This window comes from Microtus pennsylvanicus, chromosome 2 (assembly GCF_037038515.1).
Source record: "Microtus pennsylvanicus isolate mMicPen1 chromosome 2, mMicPen1.hap1, whole genome shotgun sequence".
Taxonomy (NCBI): Eukaryota; Metazoa; Chordata; class Mammalia; order Rodentia; family Cricetidae; genus Microtus; species Microtus pennsylvanicus.
Genome location: NC_134580.1, coordinates 25,358,890 through 25,385,929, shown reverse-complemented (window position 1 = coordinate 25,385,929; position 27,040 = coordinate 25,358,890). Strand labels below are relative to the sequence as shown.

Genomic DNA, 27,040 nt, shown 5'->3' with positions numbered 1-27,040 from the left:
GAAAACAAAAAGAAAGGGTGTCCTTCAAAAGCCAACATCCAATGGCCTGAAGAGTCTGCCCTCCCTCATAGTACTACAGACTGACAACCAAGCTTTCAACACGGGGGCCTTGGAGGGACATTCAAGACACATTGTCCAAGTACAATGGTTTATCCACAGCAAACTAGAGGACTGTCTTTACGCTCATCATTGTTAGCTGACTGGCACCTGGAGCTCACCACTGCCTCCTACTGTCTCAAATGAGTCATAGACAGGCCAAGAAAAGACCAAAATTTAAAATTTTTGGATTTTTTTTCCTGAGGTCAGGTGGATATTGTATCACTTAAAGTCAGAAACACTGTAACTTCATAAGCAAGGAAGTAGCTGTAAGGGAGAAGTTGAGCCATCTAGACCAAGTGGCCTACAATAGATTTGAATAACCACGGAGGAAGAGATAAGCTAGCTTTAGATAATGGCAGGAAAAAAATTGTAGTTTTGGCCTGAAGAAAGCTACATACATGTCTCTTGATTGAACTCCCCCTCTATCTACTGAATATGATGGGTTTTGAAAGCCACACACATGTCATTCCATCCTGATTGTTTTAGTGTAGTTGTGTTGCTGTGATAAAACACTGAAGAAAAGCAACCTGTGGGGAGGAACAATTTTATTTTGGCTTGCAGGTTAAAGTCCATCATGTTGGGAAACCAAGATGGGAGCTTAAAGCTGAAAACATGGAGGAACTCTGGTTACTAATACAACCCAGGCTCGGTTGCCTAGGGATTATACCACCCACGGTGGGCTGTCCCTCCTCTCCAAATGGGTTAACAATTAAGAAAATCCTTCACAGATTTGCCCATATGCCAATCTGATGGGGTGGAGGAAATCCCTTAGATAAGTTCCCTCCTTCCTGGTGTGTCAGGCTGACAACTGAAGCTGACTTCAGTTAGCTTGCGAAATTTCAGATCAGTGGAAGCAGAAAAAAATGTTAGCTACAAAGGAACAAGAAGCAAACTAATCAGTAGAGGGCTGAGGAGGTGGAGGAAGAAAGGCCTTCAGCACCCAGAGGGAAAATGAGTCCGAATCTGGAATTCACACAGTGCCGTGTGAAAGCCTAACAAAGTCATTCTCCAGGATGGACAGACTCAGGTCTGTTTGTGAGCAGAGCTGCACGGCTGAGAATGGCCTCTCCAGGTGGTCTTTCAGCACACTGCAACATGAACTGATAAAGGCAGAAGCTGAGTTTACAGGACGGGAGTGTTCAGAAAGGAAGAACAAGCTGGAACCTTGCTTTCGGAATTCTGGTAATGTAGGGTCGTGTAGTCAAATGCACCATTTCGTGTTCTCAGGCACGCCATTTACACAATGCGAATGCTGTTAGGTAGAGGCGATTGGTCCTACGTGGGAGCAATCTGTAGGGAAACTGGCACAGATTCAATAGTTTTGTAGATCAGGATGAAATAAGTCTCAACATTGTAAATATGTTTTTATTTTAACTGCCACAATTGAGAGTGTAAGCAGGAGAGAGTACGCCGCCATCTTACTGCGCACAGCTGACTTAAGTTTAGAACCACCGCCTTTAGGAACTGACAGCAGAAACTACTGAGTAACTCCCGTCTGGAAGTGAGACGGGGCAGGTGTGGTGGGCAAGGTGAGCTACCTCGCTTGGTTTGTTTGCCTTTCTCTTTTCAAGCATCTACACTTCTTCTTTCTGTGCCTTGTGTGTCTTCTCTTGACTTTATCATATGCACTTACTCCACCTTGTATTAGTAAAGGATCCAGTTTTATCCTGAAACACATTTCCTCTGAAACTCTGGGACCTGCTGTTTTCCCTTCATTCGGAACCTGTCTTTGTCAAGCTTCTCTTTCTGTCCCGTCTCTCTGCTCCTGCCATTCTGTCACATGAGAACACCTGTCAGCCCCTGTGCCAATCTCGTAACTCCTCCTTCACAGTTTTCTTTCTTTACCTCCTTGTGTTGCAATTCGAGTGATTTCGGCAGCTCTCTCCTACTTTCCTAACTCTTCCTTTAGCTGGCTTTTCCTATTTCAATGGCTGCATTTTTTTTTAATTTTAGAATTTTTTTTTGCATAAACTAAACTTTCCTTGTTTCCCAGCGTATTGAAATCAATGTTATTTTCTCATTTGGATTTTTTTTTATTATTATATCACTTTAGAAGTTTATTTTATATTGCTCCATGACTTGGGAATCTTGTCCTTTCTGGTACCTTACTGATAGTCATGTTGGTAAGTTTCCACCTGTGTTTTTAACTTCATAATTTAGGATTCTAAGTTCAAGTGTGTCAGCCGCTTTCCACAGATATGCTTTTGGGATTGGTGGGGTCATTCTCATGTGTAGGTTTCTTGTTTCTTGGGGTTTGTGACTTTTTGAGTTCTGGAGCAATTTCCATGGTTGCGTCTCTGCTCAGCATGTGCTTAGCAAGTGGGTAACTCACGGATTAGAATCACTCCTTCGAGGACAGTCGTGTTTCTGTTCCTAACAGGGCTCAGCAGCAACTGGATGCATCTAGCTGTAAGCTTTCCAAAAATTTCTATCAGTAGCATAGGAAGATTTATGGTGTTTTTAGAAAAGGCAAATCCAGCTGGTCCTCCCATCACTTTCCAGTTGAGAACAAAGTTATGCTTAGACCCAGTGACTTAAAGACGGAGCACAGTATGAGAGACGAATCTCTTTATGGTTGATATACGCTCGAATTTGAAGTAGATGACGTCTAACGCCAATTCGATGGTAAACCCGTATGTTTATTTCGTTACTAGTTTTGGCTATGGCTGGCATTCTGGGTGCCTAGAATGTGGCTTTTCTAAGCTCATCCTGCCCAGGGCTGCACATTACCAAGCACTTTGATGGCTTGAATTCTTTCATGCTCAGTTAAATTAAGGAGACAATGTTCTTTCTAGATGCAGCTCATAGAGATACTTGGCAGACCTTCCTTTGTCAATAATTTACTTTTGTCCTCTCCTCTGTTTTAAAAAAGCATGCAGTCTGCTTACAAACACCTAAATCTTCACGATGACTGCCTGTCACATCTTGAGATTGCTTTTAATTTATTCCCATGGTGAGTTAAAAGATAACTGCCATGTTCTTTTCTCTCCTTCCTTCCTTCCTCGTTCCCTCCCTTCCTTCTTAACTCCTTTCATTCTTTGTTTCTTTTCTTCTTTTTCTTTCTGTATTAGGTGAGGAAAATTTTCAGGGCATTTTAATTTTTTGTGAGGTTTCCAAGAACTTCGTTCCTTTCTGTGTTTTACAGCAAGTGTCCACAAAGTAGGAGATTCAGATTCATCGATCCAATTCAAAGCAAATTATAATGGTGTGTTTTGTGCTCTGTTTTCAGAACAGAGCGTTCTGAACGTCCACACGAAGTGGAAGAGCCTTAACCTGAAGGTGCTGTGTATTATTTACACTGAAGAAGCTCCTGGGTGGACAGGAAAGCGCTGACAGGTCAAATGGACCCCATGGAACTGAGAAATGTCAACATTGAGGCTGACGACGAAAGCAGCAGTGGAGAAAGTGTTCAAGACAGCTACACGAGGATGGGGAACTCTGAAAAGGCAGCCATGAGCAGGTACGGGATGAAAGATCGCCAGGCTCTGTGGAAAACAAGACGGGCTGTGGGCTTGGAAAACCGGGGTCATGGTGGGACGGCTGCATTGATTTTGGATCGATGTGAGCTAACAGTGTTGATGTTAACACGTCAACTCTGGTCCTTGGTGTGACTGATTGCAAAGCGAAGTTGCATTGTCCTTGTCTCCTTTGCTAACCCACATCTCACTGGCATTACTGTGTTGTTTATCTTTTGGGAGAACCCTCCCTCAGATCCTCTTTCTGTTGACTTTACTTTCAATGTTGTGTGTCTCCAGAGAGTTTGGGGGGTGGGGGGTGAGGGTGGGGTGGAATTGGCCTTTCTTTCTTTCTTTCTTTCTTTCTTTCTTTCTTTCTTTCTTTCTTTCTGGCTTTTGGGTTTTTTTTTTGTTTAGTTTGTTCTTTTCTCATAAGCATATCCTGAGTAATATCATTCACAAACTATCATGGGGTCACCCATGAAATATATGGCATTTCCTCAGCCTGTTGTCGAGCCTTCCACCCAGGCTTCCGGTAGTTTTATTTGTCCACCAACCGCACCAACCTTTAAAGCTCACTAGCTCACTTCTAAGAAGGAGGTTGTCTCCTTCCCACTGTGGGGAGGCAGTCCAGAGAGGGCAAGGCCTTCCTACCAATGGCCGGGTGCAGTGACTTTAGGCATTGGTGGACTAGGAAGGGGTCAATCAGGGCAGTTTCTAAACTTAGTGGCTCCTAAATGTGGTAAAACGCAGGCCACTGGTATCTGCCGAGTGCTTGCCCGGCTTAGAGGGAGATTTATCTTCATTTGAACTTTCGTGAAAAGTGTAGACTCGTAAACTAGCACCTGCTTTTTCAAGGAATAAGTAACTGTTGGGGGTATAAGGTGATATTCGGCAATTCTGTGTTCTTTTTCTTTTACATCATTGCTCTTGGTATGCTGGGCCCGGATGGAAGGCTCTTAGATTCTGCAGGGAACACACGCAGGTGTGAGAGCTGGGGGGGGGGGGTGTGAACTGGAGGGGGTCCAACTCAAGAACAGCCCTAGAGTCCACAGTGGATTCTGCTGTTCAGCTTCATGCAGCATCGTCTTAGTACCCACAGTGACGTACTTTCTAACTGAGAGCTCGTGAATAAGATGCCATTTTTTGTGAATTGCCATTCACTTTTAACGGGTGGGCTTTGTTTGTGTTTGGTATAGAATGAATCTGTAGTTGTAAAAAGAAAATTCAACATACTGTAGCCTTTGTTTGAGGTCATTTTCCTTGTCTTCAATAGATGTTTGTCTGATGTTAAAATATTAACGTGCTAAGGGCATTTCTCACATACTTTCGACAATGTCAGTTTTATGCCCACATCTCCTCTCACACCAAAAAGAACATGCAAGCACCTCAGAAATAAGTAATATGCTCCCTTTCAAATTCTAAGTTCTATAAACCACACATGCAATGGAGATTTTAATTTGCTGAGGAAAATAAATCAGGAAGGTGGGAACCCAGTTTGGACTGTACGGAAGAAACACTCATTTTTATAGTCCTTTGTCCCCTTTTGCCCTATCATCCCAGGCTTCAAGTGTGAGCTGTAACAGCTCCCACATAACCAGGACATTAAACACACACTGATGGTGGGAGGATTATGGACACAGAAGAAAACAGGAAGTGTTTTTTCATGTGCACTCAGCTGTGTTACTCTGTGGTTCCTGGAAACATACTGAAAGCTTTGTGAGTGTGTGTGTTGTGGTCTAGCTGTACCTTGTATTGACACTGTGTGAGTGTGTTCTGTGGTCTAGCTGTACCTTGTATTGACACTGTATGAGTGTGTTCTGTGGTCTAGCTGTACCTTGTATGGACACTATGTGAGTGTGTGTTGTGTGGTCTGGCTGTACCTTGTATTGACACTGTATGAGTGTGTTGTGTTCTAGCTGTACCTTGTATTGACACTGTATGAGTGTGTTGTGTGTTCTAGCTGTACCTTGTATTGACACTGTATGAGTGTGTTGTGGTCTAGCTGTACCTTGTATTGACACTGTATGAGTGTGTTCTGTGTTCTAGCTGCACCTTGTATTGACACTGTATGAGTGTGTTCTGTGGTCTAGCTGTACCTTGTATTGGCACTATGTGAGTGTGTGTTGTGTTCTAGCTGTACCTTGTATTGACACTGTATGAGTGTGTTCTGTGGTCTAGCTGTACCTTGTATTGACACTATGTGAGTGTGTGTTGTGTGGTCTGGCTGTACCTTGTATTGACACTGTATAAGTGTGTTGTGTGGTCTAGCTGTACCTTGTATTGACACTGTATGAGTGTGTTGTGTGTTCTAGCTGTACCTTGTATTGACACTGTATGAGTGTGTTGTGTGGTCTAGCTGTACCTTGTATTGACACTGTATGAGTGTGTGTTGTGGTCTAGCTGTACCTTGTATTGACACTGTATGAGAGTGTTGTGTGGTCTAGCTGTACCTTGTATTGACACTGTATGAGTGTGTATTGTGTTCTAGCTGTACCTTGTATTGACACTGTATGAGTGTGTTGTGGTCTAGCTGTACCTTGTATTGACACTGTATGAGTGTGTTGTGGTCTAGCTGTTCCTTGTATTGACACTGTATGAGTGTGTTCTGTGGTCTAGCTGTACCTTGTATTGACACTGTATGAGTGTGTTGTGTTCTAGCTGTACCTTGTATTGACACTGTATGAGTGTGTTCTGTGTTCTAGCTGTACCTTGTATTGACACTGTATGAGTGTGTTGTGTTCTAGCTGTACCTTGTATTGACACTGTGTGAGTGTGTTGTGTGGTCTAGCTGTACCTTGTATTGACACTGTGTGAGTGTGTTGTGTGGTCTAGCTGTACCTTGTATTGACACTGTATGAGTGTGTTGTGGTCTAGCTGTACCTTGTATTGACACTGTATGAGTGTGTTGTGTTCTAGCTGTACCTTGTATTGACACTGTATGAGTGTGTTGTGGTCTAGCTGTACCTTGTATTGACACTGTATGAGTGTGTGTTGTGTCCTAGCTGTACCTTGTATTGACACTATGTGAGTGTGTATTGTGTTCTAGCTGTACCTTGTATTGACATTGTATGAGTGTGTTGTGTTCTAGCTGTACCTTGTATTGACACTATGTGAGTGTGTATTGTGTTCTAGCTGTACCTTGTATTGACACTGTATGAGTGTGTTGTGTGGTCTAGCTGTACCTTGTATTGACACTGTATGAGTGTGTTCTGTGGTCTAGCTGTACCTTGTATTGACACTATGTGAGTGTGTGTTGTGTTCTAGCTGTACCTTGTATTGACACTGTATGAGTGTGTGTTGTGTTCTAGCTATACCTTGTATTGACACTATGTGAGTGTGTTGTGTGTTCTAGCTGTACCTTGTATTGACACTGTATGAGTGTGTTCTGTGGTCTAGCTGTACCTTGTATTGACACTGTATGAGTGTGTTGTGTTCTAGCTGTTCCTTGTATTGACACTGTATGAGTGTGTTCTGTGGTCTAGCTGTACCTTGTATTGACACTGTATGAGTGTGTTGTGTTCTAGCTGTACCTTGTATTGACACTGTATGAGTGTGTATTGTGTTCTAGCTGTACCTTGTATTGACACTGTATGAGTGTGTTCTGTGGTCTAGCTGTACCTTGTATTGACACTGTATGAGTGTGTATTGTGTTCTAGCTGTACCTTGTATTGACACTGTATGAGTGTGTTGTGGTCTAGCTGTACCTTGTATTGACACTGTATGAGTGTGTTGTGTTCTAGCTGTACCTTGTATTGACACTGTATGAGTGTGTTCTGTGTTCTAGCTGTACCTTGTATTGACACTGTATGAGTGTGTTGTGTTCTAGCTGTACCTTGTATTGACACTGTATGAGTGTGTATTGTGTTCTAGCTGTACCTTGTATTGACACTGTATGAGTGTGTTGTGTTCTAGCTGTACCTTGTATTGACACTGTATGAGTGTGTTCTGTGGTCTAGCTGTACCTTGTATTGACACTGTGTGAGTGTGTTGTGTGGTCTAGCTGTACCTTGTATTGACACTGTATGAGTGTGTGTTGTGTTCTAGCTGTACCTTGTATTGACACTGTATGAGTGTGTTGTGTGGTCTAGCTGTACCTTGTATTGACACTATGTGAGTGTGTTGTGGTCTAGCTGTACCTTGTATTGACACTGTATGAGTGTGTTCTGTGTTCTAGCTGTTCCTTGTATTGACACTGTATGAGTGTGTTGTGGTCTAGCTGTACCTTGTATTGACACTGTATGAGTGTGTTCTGTGGTCTAGCTGTACCTTGTATTGACATTGTATGAGTGTGTTGTGTGGTCTAGCTGTACCTTGTATTGACACTGTATGAGTGTGTATTGTGTTCTAGCTGTACCTTGTATTGACACTGTATGAGTGTGTTGTGGTCTAGCTGTACCTTGTATTGACACTGTATGAGTGTGTATTGTGTTCTAGCTGTACCTTGTATTGACACTGTATGAGTGTGTATTGTGTTCTAGCTGTACCTTGTATTGACACTGTATGAGTGTGTTGTGGTCTAGCTGTACCTTGTATTGACACTGTATGAGTGTGTTCTGTGGTCTAGCTGTACCTTGTATTGACATTGTATGAGTGTGTTGTGTGGTCTAGCTGTACCTTGTATTGACACTGTATGAGTGTGTATTGTGTTCTAGCTGTACCTTGTATTGACACTGTATGAGTGTGTTGTGGTCTAGCTGTACCTTGTATTGACACTGTGTGAGTGTGTTGTGTGGTCTAGCTGTACCTTGTATTGACACTGTGTGAGTGTGTTGTGTGGTCTAGCTGTACCTTGTATTGACACTGTATGAGTGTGTTCTGTGGTCTAGCTGTACCTTGTATTGACACTGTATGAGTGTGTTCTGTGGTCTAGCTGTACCTTGTATTGACACTGTATGAGTGTGTTGTGTGGTCTAGCTGTACCTTGTATTGACACTGTATGAGTGTGTATTGTGTTCTAGCTGTACCTTGTATTGACACTGTATGAGTGTGTTGTGGTCTAGCTGTACCTTGTATTGACATTGTATGAGTGTGTTGTGTTCTAGCTGTTCCTTGTATTGACACTGTATGAGTGTGTTGTGGTCTAGCTGTACCTTGTATTGACATTGTATGAGTGTGTTGTGTTCTAGCTGTACCTTGTATTGACACTGTATGAGTGTGTTCTGTGTTCTAGCTGTACCTTGTATTGACACTGTATGAGTGTGTTCTGTGGTCTAGCTGTACCTTGTATTGACACTGTATGAGTGTGTTGTGTGTTCTAGCTGTACCTTGTATTGACACTGTATGAGTGTGTTCTGTGTTCTAGCTGTACCTTGTATTGACACTGTATGAGTGTGTTGTGGTCTAGCTGTACCTTGTATTGACATTGTATGAGTGTGTTGTGTTCTAGCTGTTCCTTGTATTGACACTGTATGAGTGTGTTGTGGTCTAGCTGTACCTTGTATTGACATTGTATGAGTGTGTTGTGTTCTAGCTGTTCCTTGTATTGACACTGTATGAGTGTGTTGTGGTCTAGCTGTACCTTGTATTGACATTGTATGAGTGTGTTGTGTTCTAGCTGTACCTTGTATTGACACTGTATGAGTGTGTTCTGTGGTCTAGCTGTACCTTGTATTGACACTGTATGAGTGTGTTGTGTGGTCTAGCTGTACCTTGTATTGACACTGTATGAGTGTGTTCTGTGTTCTAGCTGTACCTTGTATTGGCACTATGTGAGTGTGTTGTGGTCTAGCTGTACCTTGTATTGACACTGTATGAGTGTGTTGTGTGGTCTAGCTGTACCTTGTATTGACACTGTATGAGTGTGTTGTGTTCTAGCTGTACCTTGTATTGACACTGTATGAGTGTGTGTTGTGGTCTAGCTGTACCTTGTATTGACACTGTATGAGTGTATTGTGTTCTAGCTGTACCTTGTATTGACACTGTATGAGTGTGTTGTGTGGTCTAGCTGTACCTTGTATTGGCACTGTATGAGTGTGTGTTGTGTTCTAGCTGTTCCTTGTATTGACACTGTATGAGTGTGTTCTGTGGTCTAGCTGTACCTTGTATTGACACTGTATGAGTGTGTTCTGTGGTCTAGCTGTACCTTGTATTGACACTGTATGAGTGTGTTGTGTGGTCTAGCTGTACCTTGTATTGACACTGTATGAGTGTGTATTGTGTTCTAGCTGTACCTTGTATTGACACTGTATGAGTGTGTTGTGGTCTAGCTGTACCTTGTATTGACATTGTATGAGTGTGTTGTGTTCTAGCTGTTCCTTGTATTGACACTGTATGAGTGTGTTCTGTGGTCTAGCTGTACCTTGTATTGGCACTGTATGAGTGTGTTGTGTTCTAGCTGTTCCTTGTATTGACACTGTATGAGTGTGTTGTGTGTTCTAGCTGTACCTTGTATTGACACTGTATGAGTGTGTTGTGGTCTAGCTGACCGTGTGTTGTGTTCTGGTGTCCAGAGTCACCGTACAGTGCCTCTTTCCTACCACATCATCATCAGGATTACCTCCTATTAGGAAAGGCAATTTGTAAGGATCTCGTGGAGCGATTCATTTTCATTTTATTTCTTGGCGCTAGCTTCCAACTCTTTGATTTTACTCTGGAATGTGAGAAATGTCTTAAAAACCACAAAGCACCAGCTAGGAAATCCTTTCCAGAAGCAGGCAGCATTGAAGACCTAATGGCCCAGCAAAGGCTTGTGTTATGCTTTTACAGTTAAACTGTAATGGTGGCAGCCGGCCTTGCCGGTCAGGCCCCGTGGCTCCTGGTAGTGGCCTGCTGGAGCTGACCAGCGCAGGAAGGGAATGGCATCAGTGACTGTGCAGTCTCCAGCCTGTGCCCAGGCAGCTCATAATCGCAAAGAGCTTTTATGGCTCATGCCTAACTTATTTAGTTTTTTTTATTATTTTATTATATTTTAGTATTTATTTGTTTAGTTAGTTTTTCAAGGCTAGATTTTTCTGTATAGCTCTGGCTGTCCTAAAACTCAATCTGCAGACCAAGTTGACCTGGAGCTCAGAAATCCGCCTGCTTCTGCCTCCCAAGTGCTGGGATTAAAGGTGTGCGCCACCATACTAGGTGGTTCATGCCTTTTGTTTGTTTGTTTGTTTGAGACAGGGTTTCTCTGTGTGTACTCTTGGCCATCCTGGAACTCACTCTGTAGAATAAGGTGACCTCAAAGTCACAGAGATCCTCCTGCCTCTGCCTCCTGAGTGCTGGCATTAAAGGCGTGTGCCACCACCACCCGGCAGTTCATGCCTCTTTAAAGTCTACTTTCTCGGTTTTATCTATTATCTACTAATAATCAAAATACATTTTCAGAGTAATGGTGTATATGCAAGCTTTATTTGTTAAAACATAAACAAAACAGCACTACATTCTTCTTTTTTGGTCTAAAATAAAGAAGACTATAACTAATATAAGAAAAACTATATACAATAAGTACAATAACTATATACAGTATAGGCAATAAATACACAACAATGTCTAGTCCATTTGCATTTGACAAATTCAGAGAAAATACTCCATTATCTATCCTATCTTGGTGAGTCCAAAGAATTGTACATAATTCACTTTCTATTCTAACTTGAGTGCACATACTCACGTAACCAAATACAACTCAGAGTTACTATGTAACTATTTTCCAATAAGTCATACAGGCATAGGCAGATGCAACTGAAAAGCAGGAAATGGCTTTGGAATCCTGCTGGAACTGTGTGATGCCAGGAAGGCCACAGGCAGAGTCTGGCAGATGGACAGGCTTCTTCCTGTTCCTCACGGCTGCACCTTGCCTGAGTAGGACCAGGCAAGCTCCTCCCACCGGATATTCAGAGCATTAGATGAGAGGAGTACCTGAGCATATTTGTTACATCTGTAAAGTTAGAGTAGAGTGTGGCTATCTGCAGCCCTGGTCTTACAGAGGGCTTGTCCCTAGCACCACAGAAAATTCAATAAACAACAATAAGCACCATCATCTTATCACAGCATGGTGGTTGTTTTAAAAAAAAAAAACTCAGGGCTGTGGCTCTGCACCCTCTCCTTGGAAGGGTTCACAAGAGGCAACGAAACTCAGCCCTGTTAATGTTAATCTCTTTCTAGCATAGTCAGTGTGTGTTGGGGGGTGGGGGGGAGAAGAGACAACATATGCAGTTTCCAATTGAACATATTTACTTCCTTATAACACTCTGTATCCCCAAAACTGTTCATCGTGAGTTCAGTGCTTGCTCTAGACAGAACACTGGTGTGAAGGAAGAGAAGAATGCTTTGGACATCATGTTCCTCGACGCAGTTCAGTAGATCGCCCTGCCCTCAAACACACATCAAAGCATTTACTCAGATGTTCTCCCTTTTCTCTGTTTCTTTGGCTTGCCTTTCCCCTGCTTGTACAGCCAATTTGCTAACGAAGATGCCGAAAGTCAGAGGTTCCTAACAAACGGATTTTTGGGGAAGAAGAAGCTGGCCGATTACACGGATGAACACGTAAGTGACGCGCTCTCAGGAGGTAAACAGGCAGAGAGGTGTGTGATCTACCACGGTCTCGGTGGGAAAACAGTGTGACTGAAATTTTCCAAGCCTTCATCAGCACATTCTGTGTTTATTCAGGCCCTTACTGGAATAAAGGCTTGTTTTGCCCATTTGCCATATGGCTGCATGAATCATTTATGAAATTTATTTGTTTTTTCAAGAAATCATTCTAACCCAAATGTAATCTGCAGCCATACGTTGTTTTCCTTCTTTTTATTGCTCCTCTGTATTTCTGATTTTTCCTGTAACCTATGATGAAGCCAAGACTTGCATTACATTCAAAATTAAATGTTCTTTTTGACGCTCTGAGTAATGAATGGCTTTTACTCGCTATGACTGTGTCTTACTCTTCCGTTTGGGGATGCAGTCTCTTCCAGGAGATATAATGTGAGAAGAGTAGCCAAAGGAAAGACTGGTCCTTTAGAAAACGTTTGCTCATATTGCACTTCTTTTTTTCAAGCACCCCGGAACCACTTCCTTCGGAATGTCCTCATTCAACCTGAGTAATGCCATCATGGGCAGTGGGATCTTGGGCTTGTCCTACGCCATGGCCAACACGGGGATTGTCCTCTTTGTGTAAGTGAACATCTATGTGTGTGTAGTGCCAAGCCGGTGTTTAACCTGACAACCTTATATGAGGTCTTTGTGCACGAGAGTACCGGGAAAGTGTTAGTAAATTGTTCTGGCTTTTATATAGATCTGCTGCCCTGAGGGATAGCCGATGGGGTCTAATCACAGCACTTGCTCATTTGACCATCTGTTTAATCAAGTGGCAGAATGTCTACGTATTTAACCACCAAGATGTTAGTGAGCCCATCAGTCCACAGGAAGAAGAAACCGTTTCCTAGAGTAGCTCATCACTTGAGGCTCAAATAACATAGTGTTCAGTGACCAGAAATATTCCTTCCCAAAGCAAATCAAATTCTTTTCCTTCTAAGGAAATAGGAATTTTCTTAGAATAATCTTAGGAAAGATAACTCATGTCATCTAAGAGCCCCGCATGCCCCAGTCCTATTCCCTGTGCCTCTGGGTACCAGACACCAACATGCTGGCCTTTGCATATGGCCTCCGAGCCTTCTTTCCTGTCTTCTTCATTTAGTTAACTCCTTATATCTGTGTTCAGCCTAACCTAATGCAGCCTTCCATCACCTCTGTGACAGGGACCAGTGTATCGTACCTGTGCCTCTACTGTACCACCCTCGTGTGCTTGTCTCATTTCCTTAGTGTCCAGCTCCCTTGCTAGATGACAAGACCCTGAGAACTGGCTCCATGTCTCACCACACACCCTTTCCTAAACCCTGTCACAGTGCCTGGCAAGAAGGGTATTTGTGGATGACTGAAGCCTATTTCTAAACCGCTACGCTTTCGCCACACTTGGTCCCAGGCTGCATGGAAGCAGCAGGGTTCCATGGCCGACCAATAGGATGGCTGGATAGGGGCCTCGCCTGTGATGGACAGCCACAGGCGTCGCATGGTCACACATAGTTTGGTGTTTTCCAAGACACGCTTCTCGGTGTCTTCACAAGCATGAAGTGGCTGGCACATTGGGAGGCATCTGACTGTGGAGCCCACACGATGCCGGAGGGCTAACTGTCTAAGAATGCGGCACTTACACTTTAAATACATGCTATTTGTGTTCTGCCACCACATACGATTAGCTAATCACGCGGCTATGTGAGGACTGAGCATCAGAACTATAAATATTTATCTTGTGTCAAATGAACTATTTCATGTATTACAGTCTTTAGCTGAATGGGATTTTATACCAACTTCAGTAATCTGCTTGAAATCAATTAGCTGTTTACCATCTGAATAGTAGGCTCATAATCTATTTGCATATCTATATGCTTTCGTAATGAACGTAACCTTTGAGACAAGTCTCATTCATCATTCGTGCTATTAGACCTCATTAAGAAATTATCACATCATGGGTGAGCAGAAACAGAAAACGCTTTCCCCAACCATGGAGCCACAGATCACCTTCTGGAGAACATTCCATTCCACATTTAAAACAAAGGCTTCCTCTCATCTCGCAGGCTAACTTGACCGGAGCCATGACATCTCTAAAACACCATGGGATGTGCTTTGTGTGTCTAAGAGACACTCAGCTGTCCCTCTTGGTTTGCGGCAAGTGACATAGCATTCCACTGATTTGGCTTCTAGAATTTGTCCCCCAGCAAGCCCATGTTTAAGATATAGGAATGCTCATTGTTTTTTTAGGGAACAAAGCTACATAATCTGAAGCACACAATTCTTTAAAAACAGGTGCATCCACACTACACAGATGAGGAGCTCTAAGTGTGTAATCGTGGTCTGAATGCACGCATGCAACAGTGGTCTCACTGAGGTTATCAAATAGACCGTGGAAAGATGTGTGTTCTCAAGTAAATAAAATGAAAGAATGCCTTTAAAAATGTCAGATGTCCGAACTGTCCATTTATTATCTAGATGATGTGTTTACACTCTTTTTTCTTCTTTTCTTTGGTTTGTTTGAGATAAAGTGTCATTATGTGGCCCAGGATGGCCTTGTACTAATAATCCTCCTGCCTCAGATCCCCAAGTGTTGGGGTTACAGGTGTGTGCCTCCATGCCTGGCTCTAGTCACGCTCTTCTTTTTATGCCCTAATTCCCGGTTTTATGGAAACGCTGATCAGTACTAACGGACAGGAGCCATTTCTACACGCAGTCATGTAGAGGGTCCTGATGTCAATGTGAGTCTCTTTGAAAATAAGCAAGGAAGCCAGGTGGTGGGGGCGCACACCTTTAATACCAGCACTCGGGAGGCAGAGGCAAGATCTCTGTGAGTTCAAGGCCAGCCTTGTCTACAAGAGCTAGTTCCAGGACAGTCTCCAAAGCAACAGAGAAACCCTGTCTCAAAAAAAAGGGAGGGGGGAGAGAAAATAAACAAGGAATGGTCCAGCTGTCAACACTCACCGTCCTCTGCTTTTTTATTGTACCTGACTCTCTCCAGTTAGCAAAGTATCTTCCTTTCTTATGTAGATAAAAAAAATTAAAATGTCTAAGCCTCGGTTCAGTCAGGTTCTCAGGCAGCCTTTTTCTGCTACCTGTTGATGCAAATACAGCATGCACACACACCTGGACGCTGGGTGAGTAGATGGGATGTGTTAGTTTCATGCCCATTAGCATCTTGGCTGTGAGATACGTTACCCTACTATGTAAGAAGCTACAGACAGTAGCAGAAGCATGTACAATGTAGAAAGTCCTCATTGGGTGGTGTTCCAGAATTTCCTAGAATCCTCCAAATCCATATACTTTTGCAGAGCCGACGACTGAAGAAGCAGAATTATTACTGTAGTTTACTGCAGTGGTTAACCTAGCAATGTCTCACCTGTTATAAACCTAGTGTTGTCTACTTTCTGTTCATTACAGAATCATGTTGCTTACTGTGGCCATTTTATCACTCTATTCAGTTCACCTTCTGTTAAAGACAGCCAAGGAAGGAGGTATGTTCCTTTAAGTCCACATCTTCAGCCAAAAGACTGACTTCCTAGTTTGATTCTCATCAAAGCGCTCTCACTTAACACAGCATTCTAAGCTAAGGTGGATCCCAGGCAGGCTCGTGGTTCGTTTTCCTCTGATCTCTACAGTGTGTTCTCCCAGGGTTTGTAGTTAGTGGGGACAAATGAGAATCAAGAATGAACATCGATTGGCCCAAGTTCAAGCCAAATAGGGGGAAGAAAAGACTTTTGGCAAATGGCAGGTATAGCTGCTACTGCTGTAGCGGCACACAGCTCAAGTGAACGGAGCCCTTGCTTCTGTTTGCAGAGCGTTTGACATTGCTCACTGGTTTCTGAGGTCCTGTCCTTTGGTTTTTATCATTTCTCTGTATTATTTAGTTACATGCTTAATATTCCAGTGAAGTGTTATGTAAAGAAATGCTAGAGGCATGAGAATGATCCTCTAACACAGCAATCTCATCTTCCCTTATAGGGTCTTTAATTTATGAAAAGTTAGGGGAAAAGGCATTTGGATGGCCCGGGAAAATTGGAGCTTTTGTCTCTATTACAATGCAGAATATTGGAGGTAAGTGAGAAGCCTACAAGGGGCCACTTGAACTTTCTGTAGGAAGCGCAATAAAAATGAATGACTACAGAACTTCCGGCAGCGAACAAACAACTGCATTCTAGCTTTGATCTCTCACCATACCCCTGGCAGCCCGCTGAACTCACTGGGTTCCTGGGTGTGTGTGAGCCACACCGCAGACCCAGTGGGTATTTATTATCTGTATGTTTTTAAATAAGTCTTGTCTAGACATCTGCGGAACTGCTAGGATCGTCTTTGTTTGGTTGTTGTTGGTTTTTTGTTTGGTTTTGTTTTTATTGGATTAGGGCCATAAACATCTAAGCTCATTGAGAAATCTGCTCTATGTTTAGTTAAAATCTTCAGCTTTCCGGAGATTTAAATCACCAAGCATCTCATAAGATCACCTCATGCCTGCTCCAGTCAGTGACAACTGAAATAAGAAGCCCCGAGTGTGTTAAGTCCTTAACACCCAAGGACTGGGCAAGGGGGCCGTGGCCATTGAAGGTGTCAGTACAGCCACGTCACACTTCCAGGTGTGGTTCAAAGCAGGCTCTGTGTCTGGTCAGACACGCACGATGTGGCTGTAAGAGAGATGGAGCTGGCGTGCCCCCACCCCAGCAAACACTCTCCCATCGTCTGTTTTGTCTAATCAGCGATTTCCCATAAGAAAAGCCACTGGTACTTCTTAAATTAGCAGTTCCACGTTTAGAATGCTTTAGTTTTTCAACCCCCTAAAACCTTGGCATTCACCACCGATGTGTTATCATTAGCGGGATGATGTTGACATTACCCAAACAGGCCTGTGGCACCCTGACTTTTCAAAGACCAAACACATTAGCGGTGGTGACGTCACCGAGAGTCAGCAGTTGAGAGCTCTAAAATCGAACGGTCCCTCCGTACGCCAGCTCATCAGAAACACCTCCTGTTTACGCTCTGTAAGATTCTGCTGTGGCCAAGGGCGTTGTAAAGATTAACCAAGCCATGTGGACAGGAGACACAGCAGCTAACAGAGAAAGCGCCTCATTTTGACCATTGGGAAGAGTTAGGGGTCCTTGTGCTTTTCATGATGTCCGCCCTCTGCAAAAGTATGATCTTGGGTGCGTCATTGAGTTCCTCACAATCCTGATGTCTGCAGGATAGGGTGGTGACATACACCTGTTCTCTCCAAGACTTTCCAGATGATCAAATGATGGAATCCACAGAGCTCAAGAGACTCAGATACAATCAGCACCATTCTTTCCTCTGTGGAAGCTTAGGGACTAATTTGAAACTAGTCAGAGTTCAGTGTACCACGTAGATGCCTGTTTATACAACCGCACCAGAAGGATGTAGCTCACACTGAGAGTTGTGTAAGAGCGGCTTTTCCCTGTTGTGGTAGTGGGGGGACTAGAACCCAGATTCCTGTGCATGCTAGACAACCGTTCTACACCCCTGAACTACAGCCTCAGCTCTGTTGGTTTTACTTTTAATTGCACCCTGGACCATGTGTTAGATAACAAACTAGAATCCCATTGCACCAAATGGTGGCCTTGGGAATAGAGTGTTGCACAAATTCCCCCAGTTGGAGGCAATGCTCTCATGTTTTACATATGTATACAGACATGTATACAGGGAGAGGTTTTATAGATTTTTAAGATGTTTTCAAAATAGTAAAGGTGAAATTTGACCCTTTCTGTAATTTTCTTAACCAATGGGAAACTGGAATAAGAGGAAAAACCCCAAATCTGTAACAGACAAAAATGGGAGAGAAGCTATTGTCTCTTATAACTCTGTTATCAGTCTAGAAGACTTTCAGTGGCCATGGCTCTGAGATCCTTTGTGTGGCTCTGGGAGACAACCGAGCACCCGACAGGTGTCACCAGGAGAAAGCCAGAGTGATTGGAGCGCCCAGAGTCCTGCCTTGCAATTCTGCTACCTTGGTTTTGGCCTCCACTCATTTTGTCAGACAGCCCTTAGACCCACACAACAGAGGCCATGATGATCTCTAACTAATGAGGGTGAATATGTGGGACCCAAGGTTCCCCTAGTGCCCTAAGTTAGATTTAACAAAGAGACAGCATGGGCACTGTTAGCAACAGCCCCTCATGTACGAACCGGAAGGACAAACTTCTGCTTTCCAAGAGAATCTGAAAGCCTCGTGGAGTGTGCGGGGCCTTCGCATTCTGTTTTAGGGATAAGATGTTTATCTTTCCAAAGAGAATGGATGTCCTGAGTGCTCTGACGTCTTCCAGCTTATGTGGGATGGCAGTGTGTGCATCACCACTAAGCTGTCCTTTTGTCCATTCCAGCGATGTCAAGCTACCTCTTCATCATTAAATATGAACTACCTGAAGTAATCAGAGCATTCATGGGACTTGAAGAAAACACTGGGTATGTCTTACATTCCCTCTGCGATACCACGCGGCTCATTCTGTTGGTCTTTTCTGGTCCCAACACCCTCTCTCTTTCTCTTCTAGGGAATGGTACCTCAATGGCAACTACCTCGTCATATTTGTGTCTGTGGGAATTATCCTTCCACTCTCTCTCCTTAAAAATTTAGGTATTAATTCACTAACTGAAAGTTTATCTTTGCTTCATATTCTATTAGGCAAGCTTTTTTTAGACGCTATAGTCACCTTCCAAAATATTTCTGGTGATTCCTAGGTTACCTTGGCTATACCAGTGGATTTTCCCTGACGTGCATGGTGTTTTTTGTCAGCGTGGTAAGTGCTTTGTTGACATGATCCTTGTAGCTTGGAATGCGTGCCATGTTTCATTAGTGTCCTCATGTTTGTCCACGGATTTTACTAGCATGGAATAGCTCTTGCTTCACAAGTAATTTTATTGTATTCTAATTTGGAATGAGAAAGGGGCAGTCAAGGGTTTAAAAATAGTTGAATTAGAATGCCAAGGTCATAGCACACAGTATGTTCCAGGCAGGCTTCCTGGGTGGACCTTCAGACAAAGGACTATGGCAGTGACCCAGTGTCTAAGAAGGTAGAAATAATGGGCGTGAGTAGGCTGCAGTCACGTCTGTCTGTATTAGCCATCCTCCCTTCCACTTTCTACCCGTTAAGAGACTTTGGCCATAGCAGAGTTGAAGAAGTCAACTCAAACAAAGGAGAAATTTCTTGAAATAGCGTAGATGAGAAATTGCAAATCTTTTTCCCCCACAAAGACGTAAAGGAAGAGGAAAGAATTATTGATGACTTGTGTCATGAATACTTTGATGTAATGAGGAAATTATCTTTGATGTAATGTCATAGAAGAGTCAGAAAGACCTGGGAAGCCTGGGACTGTTGACTAGAAAGTAGCACTGGCAACCACAGTTCCAACTCTCTCCTTTGAACAGAGGCTAGGACTCTCTATGGTCCAGCAGTCTATGGAGAGCCTATACTCCCCAAGTCACATAGATGGATTTTTATTTTATTATTTCCTCCTCAAAGCTTGACAATTCTTTTGTTTTTGTTGTTTCAATGTTTAATGACTGGCTATAGGTGATCTACAAAAAATTTGAAATACCCTGCCCTCTGCCTGTCCTGGATCACAATGTTGGAAATCTGACGTTCAACAGCACACTTCCAATGCACGTGATTCTGTTACCCAATAACTCAGAGAGCACTGACGTCAACTTCATGATGGATTACACTCACCGAAACCCTGTAGGGCTGGATGAGAACCAGGCCACTGGCCCTCTTCACAACAGTGGAGTGGAGTACGAAGCCCACAGTGATGACAAGTGTCAACCCAAATACTTTGTTTGCAATTCCCGGGTAAGCGATAGGTCCATGCCCCCTAATAGGCTGAGCGGTGCTGTGGTCACTGAATTTTATTTCACAAACTGAGAAGCTCTGGAATCACTGTCTACGCTGGGTCTCCAAATATGCGTGTTTGTTTGTTTTACAGACCGCCTATGCAATCCCAATCCTAGCGTTCGCTTTTGTCTGCCACCCCGAGGTCCTACCCATCTACAGTGAACTTAAAGAGTAAGCCAGCCATCATTTTAGCATTCTCATTTGATTTGCAAAAGTGTCCATCTATTCAAAGATACTTTATGAGGAGGCCCATCCTATGGCTTTCTGAGCAGAGATGGTTTGTGCTACCGCAATTCATTGGTAATGTATTTCAGCCAAGGTTTGAGTGAGCCCACCTGCTTGGCTTTGCTTCCTCTCCTGCTGTTCTAGCATGACAGCTCAGGGAATGATTTCCCACAGTGGGGGAGAAGATGGTGGGTGCATTGATTCCGGCAGGTGTGTGGATTTTGTTGTTTAGCTGGAAATGACAACACTCGTGATAACAAAAACTTAGAGTCAGGGCAGCCTTGCTGAGCAGCTGATGCTACTTGTGGCCAGTTCCTTGCATGAAAGGTGTTCACCAGAACAGCCTTGTATGTGCAATGGGGACACGAGCTAGTTCCTACCAGTGCAGGGATCTGTGATTCATTAATAATCATCTCCTTTGAGGATGCAGACATCGCATTTGGTCTGAACCCATTCTAACCGCTCGGGGGTCAGGCAATGGTTCTTACATCTTTAAACCTGAACAGAGAAGATCCCTCGTGTGTGTGTAAACCAGATAAGTTCTGATTTGCTTCCTAAAGTTCTGGAACACTTTCGGCTACTTGGGGTCTTAGATTTACTTTGTGAATCACATACAGTATGGACTCCATAAGCCTGAAGATTGGGTGGTGAGTGCTCGCTATACTGGCTTCTAGAAACTTCCATGGGACAACATAAATTTTTCTCAGTAGTTCGAGCTCTTGGTAGTAGGGATTTGCTGACTCCCTAGGTTGTTTTCTTCAGTAAACTCATCTCAGTGTGAAATGGAAAAGCTTTGCCATAGGGGCCGGTTTAATCCTGGCCATTTAACATAATTAAATTAATTAATTTTCTGTGGACAAGCTTATGTGACATTAAAGGAACTACATATTAAAGGAACACTGTTTAAGAGAAATGAAAATAAATCTTCCTTAACTCTATGAGACAATTTAAACAAGTTGTAAGCTTTATGTCTGAAGTCTGGTTTCATCATTTTTTATTTTAATTTTAAGTTATATTTAAAGAAGTTTTTAAAATGAAGCTTGGTGTTCTTTTTCTTCCCAGTCGGTCCCGGAGAAAGATGCAGACAGTGTCCAACATTTCCATCACAGGGATGCTCGTCATGTACCTGCTTGCCGCTCTCTTTGGCTACCTAACTTTCTATGGTAAGGTCACCCTGTCGCGGCCATTCTCTTTGTGATTAGACTGGTCATTCATCTCAATATATAAAATTGTTTTTCATCCCTTAAGTGGGTGGCATGGTCTATCGTGCATTCTTGATTGACACTCTATTTAGCCTTGCCACTTTCCAAAGGAAATGGGCTCTGGATCCACCCGGCTAATAGATTCCAGCAACTGGGGAAGTCATGTGTGATTTGTTTGTTTGTTTGTTGTTTAAATCTCTCCGATCCCAGCTAGGATGATGCTCAATAGATAAAGTACTTGACCTCCAAGCATGAGGACCCAGGTTTGGATTCCCCAACACCCAACACAAATCCAACATGGCAGTACAGGCTGCAATGCTAGCAACAGAGACAGGAGGATCCCTGGACTTGTGAGCTAGCTAAGCTAACAGAAGCCATGAGCTGTGAGTCCCCGAGAGACCCTGCCTCAAGCATTTAGGGAAGATGCCCAACACCAGCCTCTAGCATCTACATGTGCAGGTGTGTGTGTGTGTGTTCACCTTCATGCACACACTTGGACACACACACATCACAAATCTCTTAAATCAAGTTAATTTCCTTCACATATAAGTGATATTTGTCTAGTTTCCCAGTCCATCTTAGGCTAAAAACAATGAAACTGAATCCAACTGTATACAGTAAAACTCTTTTTAAGGAGAAGTGGCTGCCAAGCAAATCTCAAAAGCCCATAGTCCTCAAGTTTGAACCTGCTTCTTCTTTACCAGCCAGTTAAAGCTGGCGTCATTAGCAGGACAGTGGTGGCACACGTCTTTAATCCCAGCACTCTGGAGGCAAAGACGGGAGAATCTCTGTGAGTTTGAGACCAGTCTGGTCTACAGAGTCTTCCAGTCAGGTCTTCCAGAACTGGCTCCAAAGCTACACAGAGAAACCCTGTCTAGAAAAACAGAAACAACAACAAAACAAACAAACAAACAAAGCTGGCATCTTAGAGTATTAAGTAAAATGTCCACTTCATTTCCAAGTTCTGTTAGAGTAATAGCTTCCTAAGTAAAAGGATACAAAAAAATGTTCCTTCAATCTGGGATTATTCTAAATTTGTGTGTATGTGTTTATGTATGTATGTACGCATATATGTATAAATGACATTGCAACAGTAAACATTACACATTCTGTCCAGCACCTTAACTGTAAACAAAAAATTAATATGATTTTCTCATTCCATGAAGAGAAATTATTTCAATCAAATATGTGTGTTATCATGTATTTGCACTAGTCAAAGTGTCAATGCAAATAGGCATTTTTAATAGACACCTTCAACTCTTTTTTGAGTTCTATTAGTGAGTTGTTTATTGCAAGACACACAACACTTTGGAAACCATTTCAGTTATTTTAGGATAGATAAAGAAATGTGCATATAATACATACACATGGAGTTTCAAAAATCGACTGCAAAGTTGTAAGTAAGAGTAGCTCTTCCTCAGTTGAATGTGTGACTGACTGGGGAGGAAATGGCTCGGAGAGGCCACCATTTGCTTATGTGTCTTTCCCATTTGACTAACATTTGACTGGTAACCGAGCACTTGCTCCCAGTTTGGCATTAGCCTCTCACTGGTTACAGGTTAGCGAAAGTCAAGATCAAAACCAGAGTGTGTTTCTGCCCCTTGTCTCATCTTGAGAGGTATAGAGGGGAAACCGGGCTACGTATGACTTCATATACATCTATGTACTACTCGTGTCTTGATTTCATGTGTGTCTATGAGTGTTTGTGTCTGGCATTCTGCATGGCCGTCTTCAAAGAAGGCATCAGATAAATCTTAGAATGATTCTGATTGGGAGATCCAATAAAAATCACGCTTTCATTCTCGCATGCTTTTCTAATAAATTTCATAAGACAAACAACCCTTGAAATCCTCAAGAGGACCTGAATTTAGATTGCCAGCACCCATGTAAAAGCTGGGTGTGGAAGCCTGGTATCGGTAATCCCAGTGCTAGGAACCGAAGAGGCAGGTCCCAGGGTCTTGCTGGGTGACAGTCTAGCCAAAATGACAAGCTCGCAGTTCAGTGAGAGACCCTGTCTCAAAAAGTAAGGCGAAGGAGCGATTGAGAAAAATGTCTCAACATCAACCTCTGCCCCTCCCCCACGTGTGCCCACACAAGTGAATGCACACGTGTGTACAAACATACACACATACACACAAACACAGAGTTAGAGCTCATCAGTCCTACAGTTCCCACACTAGGTGCAAAGATGCTGCTTTAGGGTTAGCTGGATTGACAGGTTGAGGATAGAGGTGGCGTGGGCGGGACAAGCTAGTAATGGCTTAGGCTTTTTCCTTCCTTTTACCCCGAGCATGTCGTCCTGGTTTGTGATGCTCTCTGCAGCAGACAGATTTATTATGGACCAAATCACATCAAGAAGCTTAGCAGCCTTTCATGTAGTAGCTTTACAAGCTACAGAACTGTCCGAATCCCCAGGCCTGGCGTCTTCCACTATCCTGTTTCTTCCATCCCCCTGCATGTTTCTGTGAGTACCCGGTGCCGACTCAGCAACTCCCCCGACTCTTCCTCTTGCAGGGGAAGTTGAAGATGAATTACTCCATGCTTACAGCAGAGTCTACACATTTGACACCCCTTTGATCATGGTACGCGTGGCCGTCCTGGTGGCAGTGACGTTAACTGTGCCCATTGTCCTCTTCCCAGTAAGTACACTGAGTCCCGAAGAATGAGTCCGTTGTTCTGACTCGCTGTGGATTTGGGTGTCTGTGTGTCTGTGGTTGTGGGTCCCAGCCGATTATTATTTTCTCATAGAATTTTGGAGCCACTTAAAGTTGAGTACTTAGTACATAGACACAGTCAGTCATTTTAGGTGGTGTTTTTAAAGTATGAGAAAAAACATGAACCTTATTTTTAAATTCAAATGAAGAACAAACAGAGCCTGGGCTGCCACCTATAGACTAATATAATATAATATAATATAATATACTTCTTCTGTCTCTGGAAATGTGAATGCCAGCGCCACTTAAGCTAAGACCACGTTGCATCTTGCCAGCATCTTGAGGTGTTTCCATTTGTTCCTTAGAGTGTTGTGCCGAGGTCACATCCAAAGTTCAGGTTATTGAATATGATGTCTTGGTGGCAAACAGGAAATGGTATATCATTAGGCAAATGATATACCAGAAGGGAGTTTTTTGATCTCTCCCACCAAAACTGACACATGCCTTCTGGCATTTGAGATTCTTGCTCCCTGGCACTAGTCAGGTTTCGGGGGTGAGGACTGCGTGGCAATAATTAAAACACCACCCGTGGACAAGCACAGGTTCTCCTGCCTGCCGACTGTGCCCCTTTCATAAACACTCCGTTCACTCATCCATTTTGGGGGGGGGGGTAAACTAAGCGACCCGGAAACCAGCTTTGCTATGTACAAAACGTTCCGCACAAGACTCAGCATAAGAGAGCAACTTAGATAATGCGCTGTGGTCACTTTAAGAACTGCTCGCGTGGTGACGTGTATTTTGCCACATTCCTTCCTCATGAGTGCATGAAACCAAATCCTCATCGCTATCACAGCTAATACTTTACTCTGAAATAACGCCTGGCCTCTATTATATCTGAGAGCATTCTGAACGTCATGCCTGGAGCTTCAGCGTAAAATGAGCTCTTACTGGAGCGTGATGTTCTGTAGGACTGCATTTCCGGTTACGCCAGGAAAAGCGTATCTGGGGTCCTTGTGAGTTTTGGCATACCAGAAAAACTTGCATTGTCGTCTGTTTTATGCAAGGAATCTGTTACCGTCTTTCACTTTGCTTTACTCGCAAGCCCTTGATAAGGAAGGATTTCCCTAGCCGCAGTCTCGAGAGACTGAAGGGCATGGTTGTGCTCACAAAGCTAGTGGATAACTGTTAAGCTAAGGCAAGGCTCGTTGCCAGAATGGGAAGTAAAAGCCAGTCTCGACAAATATTATATCTCACCATTGGCAATCCAACCCTCTCTTAGAAATTCTTGTCCCGTGTAAGAACGAATGCCCTGGGCCGAGTCTGATATCAGGAACTGTAGCAGTTTGTCAGTGCTAGAGGCCATTAAAATCGAAATTGGCCATAAGAACCAACATCCATTTTCTGGGGCATGGCATGGCCTTTCACTGCCACAGTTACAGGGAAATGTTAACAGTGGTCACAGACAGAGTGGTGGTCGGCAGAGTGGGCAGGCCGGCAGGGAGGGTCAACAATGCTGAACATGAAAAATGGTCTTCGGCTGAATCTTGCCTTTTCTGAAATGCATGAACCACCTTTTCTAGTTTATTCTGTGCCTTGAATCCATGGGAATGAGGGTCTGGGCAAGGGAATCAAATGGTCACAAGTGTGGTAAGTGGTGACCTCCATGTCCCAGTCACGTTCTAAGAGGCCAAATTCTGATGTTCTTCTGATAAAGCGGTCGATACTATGAAGAGTGTTTTTATTTGTTTCGTGTAACTTGGGGCCAGGATTTCAGTGAACCAAACGCAGGACATGGCTCTCCTACCTACACTGTGTGGCTTCACCTGGAGGGTGTGGGTCTCCTGCATGGCGCGGCTCACCCAGAAGGCACGGCTCACCTGGAGGGCATAGCTCTCCCAACAGCTTTCCTTGCATTCAGAAACACTTGGCACCCCTCCCCGCAAGAAACTTCTTTATCTGCCATAGTATCCTCCCAAACAAGGGACTAAGCAAACCTAGTCTGGGTTCAAATCTAGCATTTTAGCTACTGTTTCGCGTCCTTTCTCTTACAGAACTCGGTCACCTGGCTCTTTCTTTGATGAGAGGATAGTGTCGCCTCCTCAGATTCCCTTATCCTCTTTTTCATCTCAAGTCCGGTTGGTCTTTTCCTCCTCAGCACAAGCGTGCAGGAGCCACCTGTGATGTTTCTCTCTGATGCCTGTCAGACAGATGCAGACGCGAAGGGAATGAAGGCTAACTCTATTAGCAGCTTCCTGTGGTGCTCCTTGGGTGAGGGGTAGGCTGTCCACTGTGAGATGCACCTCCTTCCAGAGGACGGATGGTGACGTGTGCCACTGTGCTTCCCTTCCTACGGCAAGGTTCACGTGTCACCACAAGGGACAGAAAAGCAAGTAGCCTTTATTGTTTATCCTAAGTGGACAGGCTCATGCCCTACTGGAGTATGTTCAGAAGGTCATCTTTCAGACTTTCTGGCACTTGCTGTTCATCTTCCTACAGAACAATCATCCCTTTTGCATGTCCTGCCTCCAGGTCTCTGAAGTGTGCACAGACAATGGTACAGAAATATGGTTGGCACTGTCAGGAACTGCAGTGGGGTTGGTACTCTCGAGATACGATCCCCAAGCCATCCTGTAACGCGAAGAAGGCGTCATTTCTACTCAATGGGAGAATCTGTGTTTATTGAGAGGCAAATCAAGGCTGCTCCTTTCTTCTTGACTTCCATATCTGTGATCTTCACTCTGGCACCCTACATTAGCACAGAGCGCCTGCTAACAGACTGTGCTCAGGAAACTCTTCAGGAACAATTAGCATTCTACCCAGAAAGTGCGGGGAAACTTCCTCGTGTCATTCTGTGTCAGAAGCCCTTGGCTGGTGCTGGGGACTTCCCGGACTTGCAGCATCTGACCCACATTTTCATATCCTTATCAGTTTGCATCAGTAGATAAAGGGGCACATGGGTAAGGGCATGTGAGTAATAAGGTTGAGCTGCCTCCGTTGTCCTGGTCTGGGTAAACAGAGCTGCCCCAGCCCTTTGGATCCACTCTCTCATA

General features: G+C 43.7%; 1 protein-coding gene across 4 annotated transcripts in view; it reads left to right on the top strand.

The window, feature by feature from the left end:
• The window catches only part of Slc38a4 (solute carrier family 38 member 4), an 80,229-nt gene that overhangs the window by 46,117 nt on the left and 7,072 nt on the right, over positions 1 to 27,040 (top strand). For 3 of the 4 annotated variants that reach the window (XM_075960476.1, XM_075960478.1, XM_075960477.1), the window contains 12 exons: positions 3,329 to 3,559; positions 11,936 to 12,026; positions 12,532 to 12,647; positions 15,462 to 15,535; positions 16,023 to 16,115; positions 18,404 to 18,485; positions 18,572 to 18,654; positions 18,759 to 18,817; positions 19,592 to 19,867; positions 20,001 to 20,080; positions 21,197 to 21,297; positions 23,851 to 23,975. In XM_075960476.1, coding sequence (XP_075816591.1) covers positions 3,441 to 3,559; positions 11,936 to 12,026; positions 12,532 to 12,647; positions 15,462 to 15,535; positions 16,023 to 16,115; positions 18,404 to 18,485; positions 18,572 to 18,654; positions 18,759 to 18,817; positions 19,592 to 19,867; positions 20,001 to 20,080; positions 21,197 to 21,297; positions 23,851 to 23,975 — 1,299 coding nt within the window. In that variant the 5' untranslated portion in view covers positions 3,329 to 3,440. Of the gene's footprint in view, positions 1 to 3,140; positions 3,171 to 3,328; positions 3,560 to 11,935; positions 12,027 to 12,531; positions 12,648 to 15,461; positions 15,536 to 16,022; positions 16,116 to 18,403; positions 18,486 to 18,571; positions 18,655 to 18,758; positions 18,818 to 19,591; positions 19,868 to 20,000; positions 20,081 to 21,196; positions 21,298 to 23,850; positions 23,976 to 27,040 lie in introns of those variants that run through there. The other variant, XM_075960479.1, reaches the window with a different exon arrangement.